General features: G+C 44.9%; 1 protein-coding gene across 1 annotated transcript in view; it reads left to right on the plus strand.

The window, feature by feature from the left end:
• Window positions 1-440: 440 nt before the first annotated feature.
• The window catches only part of LOC146811216 (serine protease inhibitor Kazal-type 1-like), a 42279-nt gene continuing 21638 nt past the window's right edge, over window positions 441-21081 (plus strand). Inside the window, exons 1-2 of the mRNA XM_085618257.1 lie at window positions 441-595; window positions 7856-7896. Coding sequence (XP_085474383.1) covers window positions 541-595; window positions 7856-7896 — 96 coding nt within the window. The 5' untranslated portion in view covers window positions 441-540. The remainder of the gene's footprint in view (window positions 596-7855; window positions 7897-21081) is intronic.

A 21081-nucleotide genomic window follows, 5' to 3' on the forward strand; every position in this document is an offset into this window, starting at 1 on the left:
CGCCAGCGCAGGCAGAGCAGGAATGCGTCATATAATATTAAAAATGGCGCATTCTCGCCGCCCTCTCCCTTTCAAGCAGCACAGCAAGGTGGCTCGCTACATTGCGGTGCCTGAAATATTGAAAAATATGGGTCTGAACTGACAGAATTCCCTTGATGACTCCCGTCTTTCTCTTTGATGTATAAACATGGACTTGTACATTTAAAGACATGGACACGTTGTTCCTCGCGGACTGTGTCACGTGGTTATTTGTTCTGTGAGTATCAGACATATGAAACCGTAACGTGTCCTTCAGACTAGTTTAAGTAATGACTGGCTGACAGTTCAGAAGGTTTGACAGATGTTTGCATGATTACGCATTTTCCTCTTAATCACGAGTTCAAAGTCACTTCAAACTGCTTAGTTAATGGATGACAAAGAAACCGTGAAAATGTGATCCAAGTGTGTCTCAGAAAACCATATATAGGGAGAGCTCCCGAGACCTTTTATCAGTCGTAGAATTTCAGTCCTCGAAGCACACAAAAAATCAACACAGGAACGATGAAGGTGGCAGGGGTCCTGCTTCTCCTTGTAGCGTTTATCTACTGCGTCACAGGTAAGGCGTCGAAATAAGTGACTCTAACCGTTGACAGCTCTCGAGCTAAAAGAGACTAGAATTTAATTAAATAGAGATGGTTATGTGAGCCAGTGCTTAATTGATTGAAAAACGGCCGATTTCTAGAGGCGATTTCTCATAATCAGGTAGTTAGTCGCATTTAAAGATGAAGGGAAACACAGTGTTGTCTTCCGTGTGAGGAGGATGGGGCTGAGGTCCTCCCACAGTTAATGTTATCTATGGAAAGCTTGGTGTGTATATATACACACACCCATATGTATGTATGTATATATATATAATCTTTTTTTTACACACACGCCCACAACACACACATACCTATTCACATTTACATGGCTGCACAAAAACCGGGGCAGACCAAACATAAAAGTAACAAGAAAGACTTTATTCCTACTTTTATGTCTGACCTGTCCCGGTTTATGCTTCTGAAAATCTGCTCACCCTGGCTATGCACCATAGTGCAAGCAGGGAAAACAGCCCCTGGTCGCTAGTTGGGTAGTAAAAAATAAATAGCAAAAACAGGTGGGGACCCACAGTCATCTAGGCCCGGGTACCACTGCACCTGCTGCACCATTTGCAGCTACGAACATGGCTGCTTTCATGAGGCAGAATTCAATGTGCTATTCTTGTTGGCTTAATGTTGACATTATATAAATATGCCAATTGCTACTGCTGTTTGGCACTTGTGGAGCAAACACTCGGCCTATAGTATGCATCTCCGCGCCTATGCACTCCTCATTGCCAAGCCCTGATGGACATATAGTATGGTACAGTATCATACTATAAAGTATAGTATGTTAAGGTATGGATCTCAGATGTGATTTGGCTGCAATCCGTAGGGGGGCATGCTATGGGCTAGCCAGGAAGCATGGCATGTATAGAATGGGGGGTGGGGGGGGGGATTAAAAATGAATGGTAGTATAGTGGCATTTTCTCAACGTTGACAGTGTCCGTCTGCCCTCCTAATTGTATCCTCGTCTCAGTTATTTGCAAGACACAATGGGGGTATTCACCACTGGACCACCAGCTCCCTGTCCTCGGAAACCCTGTCTAAGAAGGGACGTCCAACAATGTTTCTTCCAGCCTGGGCCTGCCAAGCATGAACCCCGGCAGGAAAAAATACCACTATGAACCACTGTGGAAGAAAAGTCAGAGCATTTGGGGGAATTTCATGTTTTTTCTGTTTTTCAAAAACAAGTCCTGCTTTGGTGGGTTTTCTTGGAAAACCATAACTGGCCCCTTGCAGGCCTGCAGTGGTTTTCAGCCTGATTTCCCGGTTGTACAGTCGAAGTAGGGTGGGCGTTGCGCGGCTTGGGTGGCTGATGCCATGCCACCAGCACCGCAGCCTGTAGATACACCTGATCCTCACAGAATCCACGGAAACATTTTTTCAGACAATGGTTACAGGAGAAGTGTGGTATTTGTTGTTTCTTTATGTTCTGGTGCCTTTTATCTTGTAGTGTTTCTAGATGCCAGATGAGGTAATAAGAATGTTCCCTGTTATTAACAGGCAGTGTTCATTTTTCTTGACTATTTAAGGTGTGTAAATTATTTACATGGCTTATCTACGATGCTATTAATAAATGTTTAAATAACAAATGCAGTCATCGATAGTGAGAGCTGATCAGAGAGCTTGGGGAACTGAGCATCTGGCGAATGGCTTATCTTCCAGTGTGAGAAAACTGTGTCTGGTGATAGACCTTCAAGGTTCACAGGGCGCGTGAACACAAAATGGCTTCCAAGCAGACAATAATAGTAAGGAAGCAAACCAATGAGTATCGTTCTTTCACTTGACATGCGCACTCTTATGAAGACATGACACCGTGCTCAGTGGCTCAGCCAATAGCGGAGTAAGTCACCAGGCGTCTATTAAAAAGAGACAAAGGGGCTTATTTACTATGGGAAAAAGTGATGTTCCAGCGGCGCAAGGGGCTTGTAAATAAGCCCCAAAATCTCCTCGCCAAGTGAGAGGGAGCTCTCTGCAGATCTTACACTAGTGAAAATCCTACAGGATTGGGATCAGAGTGACTCCTCTGTAGAACAGTAAAACAAGTCATGGAGAAACAGGGCATGCGAGGAAATCCCCAGTAGAGCTTGGAGTTCCATACGGCATACAGGTCATATAACGCTTTTATATAGCATTTACTTCCCCTGTGTGGTGTGTGCAAGCCATTGAATAAATGGGGGTAGCACTCTACACTGCACGGAGTGTGTGGTTAGAATTGTGTTGTTGTTTAGAACCTGTGTGGGAAGTGTTTCCATGTGTCGTGCATGACGATCATTGATAGATTTTCACAGATGTGTGTACATTTATAATGTGTATATATATATATATATATATATATATATATATATATATATATATATATATATATATATATATATGTCCAAAGACTTCTCCCACCAGCCTTGAAGATCCTCCAACTGCCAAGGAAGTAAGTACACGAGCCTGCATATAGTGCAATTTTTTTATTCAATGCCCAGAGCGACGGCCATAACGTTTCGGCTCCGTGGAGCCTTGTTCACATGACAGCGTGTAACTCGTGATGTCACATATTTAAAGTGATACTGCTGGTCACATGGGGGGAATCACATGGGTATGAAGTCATAGACAGCGAAAAAGTACAATCAGCCACATGGCAAAAAATACAGGTAATCAAATTACAGGCTAAAACATTGTGCATATCTCTAACCTTTCCAAATATAGCATATGTATTTTATAATACCGGCATGAATGCCTAATGCCTTTAAAGAATACAATGTAAAACTTATGGCATCTCCTAAGAAATAAACAAGAATTGTACCAGTTATGCATGAATAACCTAATTGCCGACAAGCGGATGAACAATATATATATATATATATATATATATATATATATATATATATATACACATGTATGTACATATATGTTTGCTTCTAGCAGCGTTGAAAAATACGTGTGTACCTCAAAACACGTGTTGGCTGTGTTAGAATTTGATCCAAATCTTAATTGCGAATTAATTGAAGTACATTGTTCATGTTTTATGAACACTTTTGGATTAACTGTGAATAATCTACTTTTAGGAAGATTAGTTTTATGCCACAGCAGTGGGGTTTGATGTTGGAGATTTGAGGTGTTGGGCTTATTGTCACCTGACCCCTTTTTTTGGGAACTTTAAAAAAATGAAGCAATACTATCAATAAATGTGCTGAGTTATTCTGCAAATTTGGGGGAGTTCCCCTGCCATACATTTCCAGTGGCTGTAGTCATAGGACACTTAGCTGGTTACAGCGCAGGGGTGTCCATATGAAGACTTTTAGTTTAGAGTTTATGGTTCTGAGCAGGCATAAACTTGGGGAAGAAAAGGAGGGGAGACCTGCCGGGATGGACTTTGTAAGTATGATACCGTACCTGATTGTCATTTTTAGATGGCAAGAAGCGGCTATAGTATGTAACTTATTGAGACCATCATTGGTGGTTTCATTAACAGTCCTCTGTTTGTCAGCGGCGTGTAGCAGATCTCTTCACTTATAAGAAGGTGAGGGCAGAAAAGCTCAATGCGGAGGGAAATTGAATTATTTATTTAGTTTTCCCTTGTCATCCTCCGTCGAAATCCCCCCTACCCAGCCCGACTGCCCCACCGCTCTTATCTGCACCGGCCGCGGCTGAATACAGGGTTTATAGATCACTTGGGTCATAAAGGAGGTGGGAGTGAGCTCCTTGCAGAGTAGAAAAAGGAAAACGAGTCATACAGGGATGATGGGAGATTACTTCCTTCAGAACTTGCAGGGTCACATCATAAAGGAGAGGAGAACTCACTGCAGAGCATACCAGTGCTGAAATTGTAAAGCAATACGTGCTGGGTGTAATCTATCCTTAGAAGCTGCCAACTGCCCTGTGCAGTGGAAAGTAATGATGCCGAATACCAAGGTTGTGAGGTCTTGATTAACCCTTATGCATCCTTAATCCATCACCAGACACTCCCTGCCCCTCAAACTCACTCCTGCACATTGGGGCAGATTTATATGAAAGTGACGCATCTGTACAGATGCGTCACTTTCCCTGCGCCACCCTTAGAAACCCTTGCGCTACCATAGATGCGCCGTATTTACAATACGGCGCACTATGGCGCAAGGATTGACAGATGCGTCAGAAATTCTGACGCATCTGTTGGCGGACAAGTCACGCATTGCTGGAGTCGTGTCGCAAGCACGACGCAACTCCAGCAATGCGTGTTGAGGCCTATCCCCACTACACTGCGTCACTACTTATGCCTGCTTGAAGCAGGCGTAAGGTTTTGACGCAGTGGCGTCCTAAAAGTGGCGCAGTGAAATCTTGTAGATTTCACTGAGTCCCTTTTACGAGGCCTTCCTGCCCACCCTGCATACAATATACCTGACGCAGGTATAATGTGACGCAGGGCTTTACAATGTGACGCATCTCCCTAGATGCGTCACGTTGTAAATAGGCCGCATTGTTTGCGCCGCTGTCGCATCAAAAAAGTGACGCAACTGCAGCGCAAAAGTCACGCAAGGGGCTTGTAAATCTGCCCCATTATTTTTAATTCCTGCTTTTCCCCTTTGTCATTGTTTTTCCATCTTTTGCTTTCTTCTTCTTTCCTCCTTTTGAGTTTTTCTCTTTCTTGATCTGTGTCACAGTCTGATGAGGAAATATAAGTGTGGATGGCCATAAATAAGTGCTGGTAAAACCACTAGCTCAAAGTTATGCAGGAGGAGTGAGAGATGCTCTCTATAAAACGTACAACTCTACGAGTCAAATAGGACGGGAGAACTGTCTGCAGAGTTCACAATGGAATGAGTCACAAAGTTGGGAAATTACAGAGAAAAAAGTCATACAGGAGGGTCATGAGAGAGAACTCCCTGAAGAACTTACACGTTAAGATGAATCGCACTGCAGAGGAGAGAGATAGCGTCATGCATAGTGACACGATTCGGACAAGAGGAGTAAGGGAGAGGTCCATGCAGAGTGTACAGTGCCACAAGACACAAAGTAGGGACGAAAGAGAGAGTTCTCCGTTGAACGTGCAAATACACAAGTCATACAGGATGGATGAAAGAGCACACTTGAGTGCTCACACTTTAACTTAAGCTGCACAGAAGAGGTGAGAGAGAGCTCGAATCAAAGTGACAGACTCACAGAGGAGAAGTGAGGAAAATCTCATTGCAGAGTTTAAAATGACACAAGTCACATAGTGGTGAGAGAGTGAATTCTCTGCAGACCATAGAATGGAACATCACAAAAGAGACTTGGGGCCAAATTTAGAGTTTGGCTGATGGGATTTACTCTGTCACAGCAACAGAGTAAAGAACTGAGTCGCCCAGAGAGAGTAAGCCGCTCACTAAATTTAGAGATGTCCGCCGGTTCAGCGGACACCTCATGCATTGGCAGGAACCGCTGTCACGGTGGTTCCTGTCAATGCATTGAAAGTATTATAGATGGATTTGTCAACATGACAGAGCCATACGGCAAACTTTCCCAAAATTTTTTTTCATTTTTTAAAAACAAAATCCCAGAGCAATGAACCCCTGCCCCTTACTGCCAGGTTTTACATGGCGATGATGGACAGTGAAAACTTTCCATTTGCTCTCCCAAACTAAACAGGGCGGGCAGAAAAATGGCATAACTACTGACGGCCCTTACTCTGTCGGGTTGTCAGAGAAGTAAGTCATCGGCGGAGACAGAGTTGTCTCCTCTCAAAATACTGAACTCTAAATGGGGGCAGGCGGACCTTCTGTTTGGTGGAGAGGGTATTCTCTGAACTTTGCTGAAGCTTTAGTAACACATCATACAGGAAGTAAGGGTGAGCTGCCTGCAGAACTTACATTGACACGTCATATAGGAGGGACTGAAATGACATGAGTCATACTGGAACACAGACATACATCTTCCAGTTGAATGTCATGTCTCCTGAAATTATCATAAAAATGAAAATAAAATGAATATAAGGAATGATCTCTGAAGAAATTTTATAATTACAAATGAATTCTGTGTTCTTAAGTTTCTCGTGTGGTGCACCTCTCTTCTGTTGGTATATACTCTGATTCCTAAGGGAATAGGCATTGTAACAGTGGGTGCCACTGAGTGTGCACACGATTTTCCCTTAAATAGAGGGTTAGTACTGGGAGAGTTACATTAGGTTAGGTGCTGGTCAATTGAAGGCTCCACTGTTATTGCTGTTATAAATACATCTTCCAGTTGACCTTCACATTGCATAGGCCAAGGAGGTTGCAGAGGAGTGGTAATAAATACTCTATGCAGAGCTTAAAGCGACCTCACAGTTGCAGGGGATTTAGGGCCAAATGTGCGACCATTAAGTTTAGCGAGTCGCTAAGCTCAATGTACAACCGTGTCTCAGACACTGTTTGCCATTCCCAATGGGGTCGCAAATTGCCTGCCTCATGAATATTAATGAGGCAGGTGCAATTTGAGACCCCATTAGGAATGGCTAGCACTCCCAGGGATGGTGGCCTGCTTGGGTCAGCAGACCACCATGTCTGGGACTGCTTTTAAATAAAGCAGTTTTCTGGTTTTTTTAAAATGCATCCATTTTTCCTTAAACGAAAACGGGATGCATTTCAAAAAGAAAAGTTACACTTTTCAGTTTCATTTTTTAAGGGCAGGCAGTGGTCCCTGCGACCACTGCCTGCTCTTAAAAAATATTTACGCACCCATTCACAAAGGGGAAGGGGTCCCCTGGGTGGTTTACCACCTACTTGAAGTAGGTGGTAAACTGCAAGTGTTTTGCCGCTGCAAAACAACAGTACATGGCACGGTGACTCGATATTTGGAAGGGACAGCCCTTCCAAAGAGCGAGAATCGCAAATGCTATTTTGCGAGTCAGTGAATCGCAAAATAGCATTTGTACATTCCTGGAACCTTTTTACGGTTGCAAACGTACCGATCTCCCGTTTGGGCCGCTCAAATGGGTTGCACATCTGGCCCTAAGATGGTTAATTCTGCTCCTGAGTTCCTGGTGTCATAATGAATGCAGGCATCGATCTGTGCAAGAACCTGCTTGCTTAGTTTTCACTACCATGTCAAGATTGGTCTTTCTGCCTTAAGGAATTTGAACAAAAGTTAATGTATAAAATGTATAGGCAGGAAGAAGGAGTTTCATGTATCAGACTGTTTACAATGTTGGACTGCCTTCCAGAATAAAATATAGTCATGTGTGACGCAGCACACTTTTCTCACTGCACGGTCTTTTTTTTCTTCCCTGTTTCACGTGCTATTTTTAGATCAGGCCGGAGCTGCCAGCAATGATGAGGCGGAAAGGGAGGTAAGTTATTGATTAGAAATCTGTGCATGACGCAGGCAGGTGGTTCACATAACACGACGTACTCAGTGACGTAAGAATCAGTCTGAACGGAATACATGACATGCTCATGGTATAATATATCTGGACCTCGCGCCCCCTTAGAAAGGGACGTCGTGGGTACAAATCACGAAGGTATTTGTAAACTTAAATACGTATTTTTGGGGGAAAAATAAGCTATAAAGGTCCTTATGTATAGAATTTTTGAATGGGAAAAAGTGCACTCACGATGGTGGAAAATCTGCTATTGTTGATTTGCCTATACATGTTTAGCCCCTTCGCTGCAGCGGAAATTCCGCCGCAGCGCTGGGGGGGTTTGGGGGCAGCGCGGTGGCGCTGTGCTCATGACGGAGCCACTCCGTCATGAGCCACGGTTGGGCTGTGCTCATGACGGAGTGGTTCCGTCATGACTCCGCCCACGGCGCTAATCGTCCGCACAGCCGGGAATTATCGCCGCGTGGGCGGCGCGGCCGCCAACGGCCGCAGCATGACGGAACCACTCCGTCATGAGCACACGGCAACCGTGGCTCATGACGGCGTGGTTCCGTCATGAGCACGGAACGAGTTAAGGAGACGTACGGGGAAGAGTACACTAAACAAGGGGCCCTGAAAAGTCAGTGAAGTCCCAACAACTTGCAAGTTGATGGGAAATCCCTCTGGATCCATTTAACAGTGGCGAGTTTCACTTGCTTTAAAAACGTCACATGCAATTAGAAATTCCACATCCTGATTCAGGGATTGATTTTTTTATTTTGGGGGTTGGGGGAAATCCCCCAAAAAGTCACCAATTCACTACATACATTGGAGCAAATCGAAAGGGGCAGATTTCTGAATTTTGTCAACAGTTCCTTGTGAAACGGACCTTGTAATGAAAGCTACATCCACAAGTACGTCTTAGGAAAATTGTACGACACAAAAATGCATCAATTCCCGAAACTAACTATATACACCTCACAAAGAGACACAATTGGTCATGTGAAACTAAGATGGAATTCTATGACTCATATCTCAAGGAAATATTTCGTGTTTAGCATAATTTGGGTAACAAAAGAGGTGTACGAGCCAACACATTGAATGTCACTCAACTTTATTGAGAGACCCTAAAATGGCGAATCCAGTGGCTCTTCGCCCATAAGATACAGGCTGTCCTATCCTGTGCTATCCTATGTTAAGTTCCTTTGCATGGATATCGTCGGGGAGGAGATATGGACACGGTTAGGTGCTACGGCAGAAGGCGGACCTTGATGTAAGTTTGACTAAAGGGGCCTTCCCTCCATTCCTCCTCCCATGGAGCACGTAGGTTGAGGCTCTTGGGCTGATTGTGAGCCCTTTGAAGGGGAGAGTGACAATGTTCACCCCACCCAGTGGTACCTTCTTACCACGAAGTTGGTTAGAACGGAGCCCGATTGATACAGGTCCTGATGAATGCCCGCGTACCCCCTTGGGACACCGGGCAGAAACATGTTGACCCTATTCACTACGGTGAGGGGACAGTAAATTTCCCCACGTCACCGTCCAGTTTTTTAATACCATACAGCTGCTTACCTTATTAAAATTAATTTAGCAACTGTAATGTCTTTTAAACTTCACTCACTCCTCACGGGCCCCCACTTAGTTTAGAAGGGCATCCCTGTCTTCAGGTGTATGCCCTCCCTCTATCAAACTGAGTTTTTAGAGGGCGAGGACTGCCGATGATGAAGCATGACATCAGGTGGTGTGTGAGGCCAGTCCTTCACTTTTTGTGAGATGTCCACACTCACAATTTATTTTTGAGCACCTTTTGGTCAGTTTCCTGGGAGCAGCCCCACTTGTGTTGAACAATATATTGGCGATGCCAACAGTCTGGCTCTATGATTTGTTGGGACCATGGTGCTCGTTTAGAGTCCGGAAGAACAGAAGCCAAACATGTGGTTTCAAGGCCTCATTAAGAGTATAGGGTAGGATCACCGGGGATGGAATCTATTGCTGTTCACGTGTAAGCAGGAAGGGTACCTGATGCATTCCCACTATATCGAAATCCCAACCTCCGGTCACACAGTAATTTAGAGATGAAAACATTAAATGACAGAAACGGTGTGAAGGATTTTGCCACTGCAACAAAAGTATGTGAAAATGTGCATGCCTTCAGAATATACATTTTGGTAATGTTTTTTTGTATTTTATTTCTGCTTTGACATTATTTCTTACTTATGGCCAGGTCTATTGGAATTATGAGGCTTGGGAAAACCAAATTTTGCGTCAGGGTTGATTAAATTATGTGGCAAGAAAATGCAAATTACTCAGTGTAATGTGGGACATTTTGTGATAGCATTACATCATTATTTTTTACATTTATACACTTTAGCACTGTCCTGGCAAAAGGTTGTACCAGTTTAACACCAAAATACATTAATAGGCAACTAAAAGGAATGTGGAGAGCTACCAGTGAAGAGCAGATGTAGGGATGCAAAAGTGCCAGGCCTAATTACTCACATACGTGCACCCACTTAAGCACATGCACATCCCTCTTTCTGTTACATACACAAAACCGTTACCCCATAGACAGCAGCAGTGAAGGTGAGGCTGACGGAAGAGGGTTAGATGGACAGTCCAGTGTGCTTTGGAGAGAAGGGAAGGTGAAGCAGAGAGCCAGGAGCAGCCGCGGCCCGTGCAGGTAAGAGCGGTGGGGCTGGGTGGGGTGGATTTCAACAGAGGACGACAAGGGAAACATATTATATATTTAATTTTCCCTCGTGGTCGTCTATCGAGTCCCCCAACCCGGCCCCACCGCCCCACCACTCTTGCCTGCATGGGCCACGGCTGGACAGGAGGGTAATAGGAAGGAGGCTAAGACAGGAGAGAGGATAGTGAATAAAGGAGGAAGTTGAGGGGGAGAGAAGGAGGACTTGTCATATAGACAGAGGAGGATGAGCAAGAGTGAGACGAGAGCAAGAAACAGAGAAAAGGTAGAGGAAAAGCATGAAGGTGGAGGAAGGGAGAGAGAAGGGTGAGGTGGAGAGATAGGGGGAGATAGACGTAGAAGGATGAATTGGAGTGAGAGTAAGTTGACGCACAGTGAGAGGATGGCAATGGTCAGGAGAGAGTGAGAGTGGGAGAAGGCGGAAAGAGAGGAGGGTGAGGTGAGGCAAATATGAGGGTGAAGTGGAGAAAGAAGGACACCGCAGGAAATCAGGCGGATAAGGCAGTGAGAGAGTAGGATTAGGTGAAGGGAGGGAGGTTGGGAAAGGAGAGGGTGGGGTGAGCGAGACAGCAGGGTGAAGGGGAGAGAAAGGAGGGTGAAGCTAGCGAGAGAGGAGCGCACGACAGAGAGAAAGAAGGGTGAGGTGAAGAGAGCAGAAGAAATCAAGCCCATAGGTCTAAACCTCTAGAAATACACAGTTACAACTAGTAGACTGAACTTGGCAGTTGGTATGGTATGCAGCTCACATCCCTACCAGACCGTCCAGCATGCCTAGTCCCGGCTCTCAGACACCTGGGAGGCTCGGGACAACCCCACTCCCAGATCCTAAACTCGAGAGCAGGGCCTGATATGAGTGTGTTAAATTGCGTTAATCTTTGGCAAAAGTTTGTGAAATGTCATCACACTTTCAGAGTGGGATATGGTTAGCTTCTGAAGTAGCCTTTTTCACCCCAAGTTCACATCTTAGGTAAAATAGTCCCTTCAGGCATTATCAGGAGTCTGGTTTACACATAAGCTGTCTGACTGCCAGACATTTAATGAACAGCCAGTCTACCGAGGGTGAAAACTATACAATGTCAATTTCTGAGAGATTTTCCAAATTTCACAGTACACAACATTCAGGAATTTCACCAGCGTAATTTTAATTTTACCCAAGCCTAGAAGTGGGACGTTAGTCTGTGGTGGAGAATTATTTGACTGGGCTGGTTTAAATGAGATTATGATTTCATATAAATGTGAGTTGAGTAGTTTGTAGATTCCCATGGGATTCTGAGACTGATCAGATTCATATTCTAAATCCAGTACTTGACATATGCGAAAATGCTTTTATTACGGAACGTATCCATATTGTGTGGGTGTGCGGAATACTCACCTGAAACATGTTCAAATCAGTAGTGAAAGCCATTGGAACTGGAGGGGGGCATCTATTTAGTTTTAGTAATTTCACACAACAGAGTAGCGGAATGAATACATATTTGATGCCAGAGCTTTTTGTATATTTAAAATGAAAATTCTTACAAAACCACGAGATGGCGGCATTGCGCCGTTGATGAAAAGTACACGGACCGCAAGCAAGACAGAAAGCGTTTGCCATATTTCTTTCCACTTTCCTAGCAGAGGTCAATTTGCATATGAATAAGGTTGCCTAGTTATTTTGAAGTAAGAACGTGCAAGCGTGATTGAGAGAAGAGACGAGAAAGGTAAAGCACAGATTATTTTTCCTTTACACTTCACAAGAGCTGAGGTAGTGTTCTGTCCAAGATCAATATGTGAGGCAGTGGAGAAGTAAACATCCTGGCATAGATTTACTAAGGGCTGGGCAGGCACTCGTATGGTGCTGCGTAACTTTGTGCTTTTAATGGTAAGTAAATCGGTTCAATGTTTTGCGTTGCTTTGCTCCATGGAAGCACGGAACAATAGCGAATTGCTCATCCCACCTTAAAGTTAGTGCTACTGCCTCAAGAATCAGTTTATCCATACGTATTTACCTGTCCATCCAATACAGAATAGCAACCACATTTGCTTTACTGTGTTGCACAAAGGAGACAGCACAGTCGTCGCTACTAAAATTGGCCAGCTCCTTCTGCCATACTCTGCCCTAACGCTCTAACAAGAGGCACTGCCTCAGGCTCACAACATGGTGCGGAGCTGAGTGTGCTTTACCTACCATAGGATTTGTGCTGGAAGCATACTGTCCCCTTGCAAGGAAAAGGGCATGTACGCCTGCTGCAAGTGACCCAACAGCAAATGGATTTTCATGTTGGTCTTGTCACACACAAAACTGCATGTACACTGTAGGCCTAGGACCAAAATTGACATTGAGGCCTACAACCTGACCCTGAGGTCATGGAGGTGGGCCAAAATTGTACCCTTGGCTGGACATATGACATCTGTCTGTGACCCTGGCCATTTCTAGTTAGTGGTGGTGGCTGCACACCGTGTTTTAGTGATCCATAGCTGAACAGGCCATTTTACTAGGGGTGGGCGAGGAATCCCGATCCGCCGGCAGAGTTTGCTGCGTTTTGCCCACTCTGCGCTCCCCGTTTTGTGCGGAGTTCTGCAAAACTCTATGAAGTGACCTGGAGCCAGGAGCGTAACACAGGCCCCACAACTGCCACGGTGAGGGGGGGCCCTAAGCTCCAGGGGGCCCCCTCTGCACAGTTCTCCGGACAGAGAGCTCCTGATTGAGTCTGGAGGGGGCCCCTCCATGTTCCTTGCAGGGGGCCCCCTCAAGTTTTGTCACGCCATTGATTTTCTCTCACGCACGGCTCAGCAACGTTAAGTTGGCAAACGCTCACAAGACAAAATCGTGTGGGAGACCTCCTCCTGGTGAAATTTCACAACGTAGCAGGTTGTGACCTCTCACGTTGGGAAATCTGCCGCTCACGTTGAGGAAGCTGCTGCTTGAATAAAATGTCTACCCTAGCAGCAAAAAGCAGCAGCAGAGTGCCATTCGCACTGATTTTACAGTGTGGGACAAACTCCCGGCATTTAAATCAGTGCGAGCAGAGTTCACTGCTGGCAGAACACCGCAGCATGTGGCTTATTGTTTGCGGCCTTTGCGGAGTTCCGCAGAGTAGAACTCCGTGAACTCTGGCCAGGCCTACATTTTACCTGTTCAAGGATATGGGCACCATACCTACAGGCCTGCACAAGTAAAGTTTCACTCATGTGTCATGACCAGACTGATATGGCAGAAGATGGAAGTTGTGAAACAGCCCCAGACATTGTTGCCCACATTTCTGCTGAAGATGTAACCATATATGAAGAGGTGTGAAGGGTTAGAAACAGGCCAGTCAGTAGAAAGTCTTTGTAACTTTTTTAGCAAAAGATTTCTGATTAACTGTTCCTGACCACTGCCATCTGGGTAAAGGAGGTTTACTGTAATTTCTAATTGTATTTATATAGCACTTACTACCCCTGACAAGGCATTGAGTCACTTTTCTGTGAGTTGGTTGCTATTCCGGAACAAACAGTGGATTTGTGGTGGACTAGTATAGGGAAACATAAGTTGTTAACTGGAGCGGTGAACATGTGAGTCTGTTAGTTGCATTCAATAGGATAAAGGAGGGATATAGAAGAACGAGTCTATAGGGTTATTTGGGAGATCATAGAAGTAAAATGAGGTTTTGGAGGAGTCGAAGAGTGGAGGTAGAGATTACATCGAAAGAGGTATAGGCTGAGGCATTGGTGGGCTGATTACGATGCAGCTCGGAAAGCTCCGAGCGACAGTTGGAGCCTTCCGAGCTGCATCGTAATGGACTTCTCGGTTTACTTTCGGACTGCCTAATTAAGATAGTTGAAGTCTGGGTTGCTGCCACAGCTGTAGGACTTGTTAGCTGCTGTTGGACCTTGAAGAATCCGGCCAGGCACAAGTTGAGTGACCTACAATTGCAGGACTTTCCAACAGGTCAGCAAATGAGTGGCTGAAAGGCATTATGTTGAATGGAAGATGAGATTGTGTATAGTGAGCCTTGGAATCCTGAGTCAGGAGCTAGCAAAAGGCTAAGGGGTCTTTCAGGGCACAGGGTTCTCTATTCGTCAGTGGCCCATGAAATGGGAGTGGCTTTAGCAGGAAATGTGGATACCATGGACTCTTTGTTTTACTGGCTGTGTATGTGCCAGGATACAAGGAAGTTATGCAGAATGTATTCAGCTCGGCAAATGAGTAAGTAAAACCATGACATTATTGGTGCTACTGCCTGTAGTAGGTCTATCATTTTATTGGGTGAAAATTGACATTGTTTGTCCATGTGAACCCGCACCCCACCTCAGTGTCAGACAGCACGTACCTCTTGGTAGTGGTGGACCATGCCACTAAAGTTCCAGAGGTGGGCACTGCAGGAGGCAAGGTCACCCAAGGAAATATTTTATAGGGTTACATTTCCAAAGACTGCGATTTCTGACAGAAGGACCAATGTGTCATCTTCTCTTATGAAAGAGATATGGGAGCAAGGTGGTAGGACTGACCTCTTCTCCACAGGATACCAATCACTAGTCAGTAGTTTGGCGGAAAAGTTCAACAAGGCCCTTAAGAGCATGATGGGAACTGATCTAGAGAACTCCAGGAGGAAGTGAGATCTTCTTTTGCCAAGTCCCCTATTCATCGATAGGGCAATTCCAAAGAAAATAGTTTGTCTCAGTTCCTTTGACTTCTATTTGGGCACTTGTTGCATGCTCATTCACCTGAGTTACAGAAGGGTCTTAAAGAACTTCAGAGGCAATCAAGATGGGTGTGGCTACTTATGTGATTGCGTCAGGGGATTAAATTGCACAATATATGAGTCAACCTGCAGACAAGTCAAGAGCTGATGAAGGAATATTATAATTGGAAAGCAATGTTGGCTAGGTAGGTACCAGAGGGTCAGGAGGTGTTGGTGCTGAAGCCAATTTGTCTTAATGGAGGGTAAGTACTGTGAACCAAGCAGGGCAATCCTTAATATTTCCGACTTGAACTACATGGTGGACACAGGAGTCATAAGGGAACCCAAGTGGATTTTCCATGTGAACCAGCTGAAGCCATACCTCTGGAGAAAGTTTACTGTGAACATCCTGGCAATGGCAGAAGAGGTTGAGGATGACAGTTAGGGACTCCCTGTCCTATTGCACATAATGCACATAAATGAGAAGGATAGCTCTGTAAAAGGGGAGCAGCTTGCCCTGAACAGCAAAAAAAGCAAAGAAAAGTTGTGAGGTGATTTTCCCACCTCTTCTTGATGACTTGAGGGTTTGACACCCATCTGTGCACATGTCTTAGACAATGGGGATATTATGCCGGTGAAAAGCAAAATGTACAGGATGTTGGACCTAGTCTAAGAATGCATCAAGACACAAGGGTACTTAAATATTAGACATAGCTGTAATTGATTGTTTCAGTAGTCTATGGGCTAGCCCAGTAGTGTAGGTTTCAAAGTAAGGGTCAATGAGTTACATTTTATTAGGTCTGTTAGGATCACAATGAGGTGGCCAATACTGATGCACACTCAATCCCTGAGTTGACAAACTGGGCACGATAAAGGCCAGTCTGCAACTGTCCAGCACTAAGAAATATGGTCATTCACCCTCCTGCCACCACCATGCTGTATCCCTCTGCTCCCTCAACCCCAGCCTCTGCTGCACATGATGCTCCCTCACCACACCACACAACACCAAGGCAGCATTCGCCTGTGCTTTTCGCAAGTTTTCCTGCCCATACCCACACCCAACACTCACCACACCAACAGCAACACAAACAACTCATTCACACTCAATCAATCCTGCAACGACCCACCCAACTCTTCACACTTGAATGCATGCTGGCTGAACCTTGCATCAGCACCTGACATCACCACAACCTCCCCCCCCCCAGCTACAAGACTGCAAGGCAAGATAGACTTCATAAGCCTGGAGGCATAATCACCATCATCCCTAAAAACACCATCTACTGAATCACATCCATGGACACGTCATCCACCAAAATGTAGCACCTGTCATTCAAGCTCCACATCACAGGCAACTTCACCCCAAGTGGCACTTTCATCTACAGACCACCAGGACCATGCACCAACTTTACTGTCACCATCATGGACTTCACCGCACCACTTGCCCTCCATGTCAGCTATTACATCCTACTCAGAGACTTGAACTTCCACCTGGAAGACCATGCTGACCCCACCTCAAGAGCACTCATTGAAATCTTGGAAGTCTAGGCCTCACCCAAAGTGCAAAGTGACCTATTCCTCATTGCCAGACATTGCCAGACACATCCTTGACTCCATTTCCACCAACCTCTGAGTCGAGGAGTCAGGACAAATCCCCAGGAAAGACTGAACTCTTGTCAAGTTTATCATCCATGTCCCGGTCCAACACACAGACACACCACTACCAGACCAGTCCACCGACACTCAAACAGCTTCACTGACGAGGACCGGAACACTGCTCTCAACACCCACTGAGAAGAACACAGCAACCGCCTCACCAGAACCATCAAGAATTTCCACGATTGGATCACCTTCTGCGCTGACTGCCTGGTCCTCCTTAAACCTGGAAATACAACAGGATTAAGACAACAGGCCGCAATACAAGAGTTTCAATACCCCAGGCCAGTTGGTACATGAAGGAACTCAGACTGATTAAAGGCCAATGCAAATAACTTGAGAACATATGGAGAATGAGGCAGGGCAATGAAAACAGTAGCTCGTTCAAATATACCCTGTGACGCTACCAGCAAATGATCCTGACCACCAAAAAGGCCCCTCTGGCAGACCACTTCGATGCCAGCCTCAACAGAAGCAAAGAAGTTGTCACCATTGTGAAAGATTTAATCTCACCATTGGCCATCTTCAACTTGTTCACCCCCTTGCAGCACCTTTGCAACAATCTCGCCCAATTTTTCAGCAACAAAATCACCATAAATTACAGCAACTTTAGTCTGCAACCAGACCTGAATTGCCTTGCCGATTGCATCCTGATCTTATTCACAGAACCAATGCTAACCATATGTCCCATTATGACCCCATAAGAAATTGCTAGGACCATGAAGTCCATCCATTAAAGGGGCAAATTCAGATCCCTACCTCCCCCACGCCTACACCAGAGGACTATAACCCTTCAGCACCATGCTCACACCTATTCTGAATGCCTCTTCCACAACCCTCTCAGATGCTTGGAAGCATGCAACTGTCTTTCTATTGCTGAAGAAACACTCTACAGACCATTCAACTCTCGCCAACTACAGACCGATCTCCCGGCTACTATTCCCGGTCAAGGTCTTAGAGAATAAAACCAACCGACATATCAGTTAATAACTCATTGACCACCAACTATTCAACAATACTTAGTATGGTTTCAGACCCAACCACAGCATGGAAACTTCCCTCATCACTTCCTTGGGTGACATCTGCATGACTTCGTACAGAGGAGACACAGCAGCCCTCATCCTCCTGGACTTCTCCGCAGGATTTGACCTAGTCTCCCACTCCATTCTCATCTATCGCCTACACGACATCGGAATCCAAGGATCATAGACAGAGTTCTGAAGTTTATAGTGAAAAGGCATGATGTTCAAGGTCTAAATATTTTATTTACAATTTTAATGAACACTAAAGCAAAGCCAGCATGTGTTTTGCGGCTTCTAAAATTATATGCCACTTCTTCAGGACAAACACTGGGAATTTTTATAAGTGGGGGTAGCTGTCTACTAAAAGTGAAATAAAGGAGGAATGTTTGAGTGTATATTTGAGCTTTAATCATAATTACTTATGCATTTTTATTCAGAAGACCACCTAGCGCATCTCTGAAGTGTTGCTTACGCTGTGTGTATCCTATTAAGTTCTGCTCTGTTTAAAATTCTTATCTTTGTCTAAAACAACAAACATTGGACTGGAGATTACATTACTGCCTCTAGTTTGTGATTGTGTGAGTTCTGTATCTCGATCACCCCATGCTGCCACTGCGAGTTACCTCGGACTTCTCTCCTTCACTACTCCAAGGGTGTAGCCAGAAAATTAAAGTACCCCCCCACTTTGAAATAAAAGCTCTGATGGCAAAAAGCAAGGGAGGCAAATGAGCTGACTGTTCCTGTCTCTTCCTTCCAGACATCTGTCTATTCATCCTTTTACCCTTCCATCCACTGGCCGATATCCACTATTTCACCTTTATGTTCTTACATCCATTCATTTTTTCATGCATCATGCAATCTTTTCCCATTCCAGCAATCTATTCGCTCTGCTTATCCACTGGTCCATCCAACTGCTCTGCCATCTATCCATGCACCCATCTATTCATTAACTTTGCCATTCCTCCATCCATTCACACTGCCATCCATCCGCCATCCTTCCATCCACTCTGGCACCTATCATTTCACTCGGGGGGTTCACTATGCCCCTGCGCTATCCTAACAGTCAGGTGCGGAAACAGTGTACGTAGCCCATTTTGCAGAGCCATGGTACGATGGCCCCCTGGACATCAGTGGCAAATAACTTCACCCACCACATTTGATGCCTCTGTTTACTCTCTGCCACCCTCCCATGCAGAGGGTCTGTCAGAGGGCCAGCTGTAGGGCAGTGGAACCAGTGCCACCACACCGGGTGCTGACTTCAGGGGGCACAGTGTTTGCAAGTGTATTTTGGTTTTAAAATCACCTGCTACCACGTTCGTTGCCTCCAGCAATTTCCAGGCAACAGTAAAAATGTCAAAATTACTCCAGTGATTAATGTTCTTCCTGCAAAACGATGGAGTTGTGTCTAGTTGAGGTTGAGGTTTGACTGCTCATGAAATAACACAGAGGATTAATACACCTGCTGCAAAGAAGGAGTATCATGCAGATCACAAAGTACATAATGTAAATAGCTCAGTGGGTTACTGTGTTTCTAAAATACATCCTTTTGTTACTTGCAGTTTATCAGTAAAAATCCTAATATAGAACAGTGAATTATTAACTGACATCAAGGAACTGCATTCACTCTGCAAAGTATAGATTAAAGCATGGATTAATGTTGCAAAAATTGTTAATTTGTGTAGAAATCAATTATTATTAATTGAGAACCCCCAACTATAGTGTTCCATTTTTAATTATACATTTGTGCTCCTCCAGACCAAGCACTCTTAAACTATACTGTCTGCCAGTACGGGTGACATGTCACTCCTACACCTTGTAGTCCACTGGCTAATGGAACATTTCCTATACACTGATTTACACAGGTATGATTGATTGTCTCTGTTTAATGTACCTATCTCTGGACTCTAGACTTTTGGTTCCTTCCTGAACTCATAACACGATGTTTCCTTATGTTAGTGCTAGACCTAGTCTTTTGGCCGATGCCTAGTGGAGCTACCTGATAGCTATAGAGGAGATGGCCCCCTTGGCCGTCACCTACCCAGCCGGACTTTGGACAGATTTTCCTTCCCACCCCATTACCTTACCCCCTTTCCTCCTCTATGCTCCATTTTCTCGTCCCCTTCTTAATGTTCTTCCGTTCAGACCTAGCTATTTGGCCGATGCACAGTGGAGCTACCTGATAGCTATAGAGGAGATGGACTGTGGACTTCCCCCTCGGCCGTCACCTACCCAGCCGGACTTTGGGCAGACTCTCTCTCGTCTCTCGATCCTATTTCCCTCCTACCCCTTTACCCTACTCCCTCTCCCTTCTAAGCTCCTTTCATCTCATCTTTACGCTCTTGAAATGTTTTTCTAGTAACTGATGTAACTGGTAACTGATGTAATTTTGTAAGTTTGTGGAACCTTATGTAAAGCGCTCTGATACCTCCGGGTCTAGCCAGCGCCATATAAAACTCAAATAAATAAATAAAGTGCTCTGACACCCTACACTGGTATGAGTGGTGCTATATAACTAATTAATTCCATCTGAAAGAGAGTGGTTATGGAGACTTGAAGGGCACCGTTAAAGGTGTTAGTGAGGAAATCCGTGGCGGTGATAGTCATTGGGGGTGCCAACAAACATTGTTGCACCATGCACCATCAGCGCTAAAGCTGGCCCTGGTCTATCACACACACTTATCATACAAATTCATATGCTTAGACAAACTCAGAAGGATTGGTCACATTGATGTGTGCTGTGTACTACAGAAAATATGTCATGAGTCTTTTATTTGGAGAAATGAACACATACCCACTTGTTTACTCATTCTCCAAGTAGGCGTTAGTTTTTTATGCAAAGACTGGTATGGCTATCTTACTAGATCGGGCTTTGTATCAAACCTATAGATGTTTGTGCTGATCCACCCCAGTAATGCCACCTTGAATGAAAGCAATGCAGGGTGATGCAGAGCTGGGAAAAACAGTGTTTGCACAGACAAAAGGGCACCTTTCTAGAGCAAAACCCATTTTGCACTGTATAGCAATAACTGCTTTGCATTTCTTTGCATCACTTTCCAGTAGTGCAAATCCTTAGTAGATTTGGGCCACAGAGACAGGGTTAGTGCTACACTAGGAACAGTGCAGACAGCTACTTTGCAGCACCATGAGGAAC

This window comes from Triturus cristatus, chromosome 7 (assembly GCF_964204655.1).
Source record: "Triturus cristatus chromosome 7, aTriCri1.1, whole genome shotgun sequence".
NCBI classification, from domain to species: domain Eukaryota; kingdom Metazoa; phylum Chordata; class Amphibia; order Caudata; family Salamandridae; genus Triturus; species Triturus cristatus.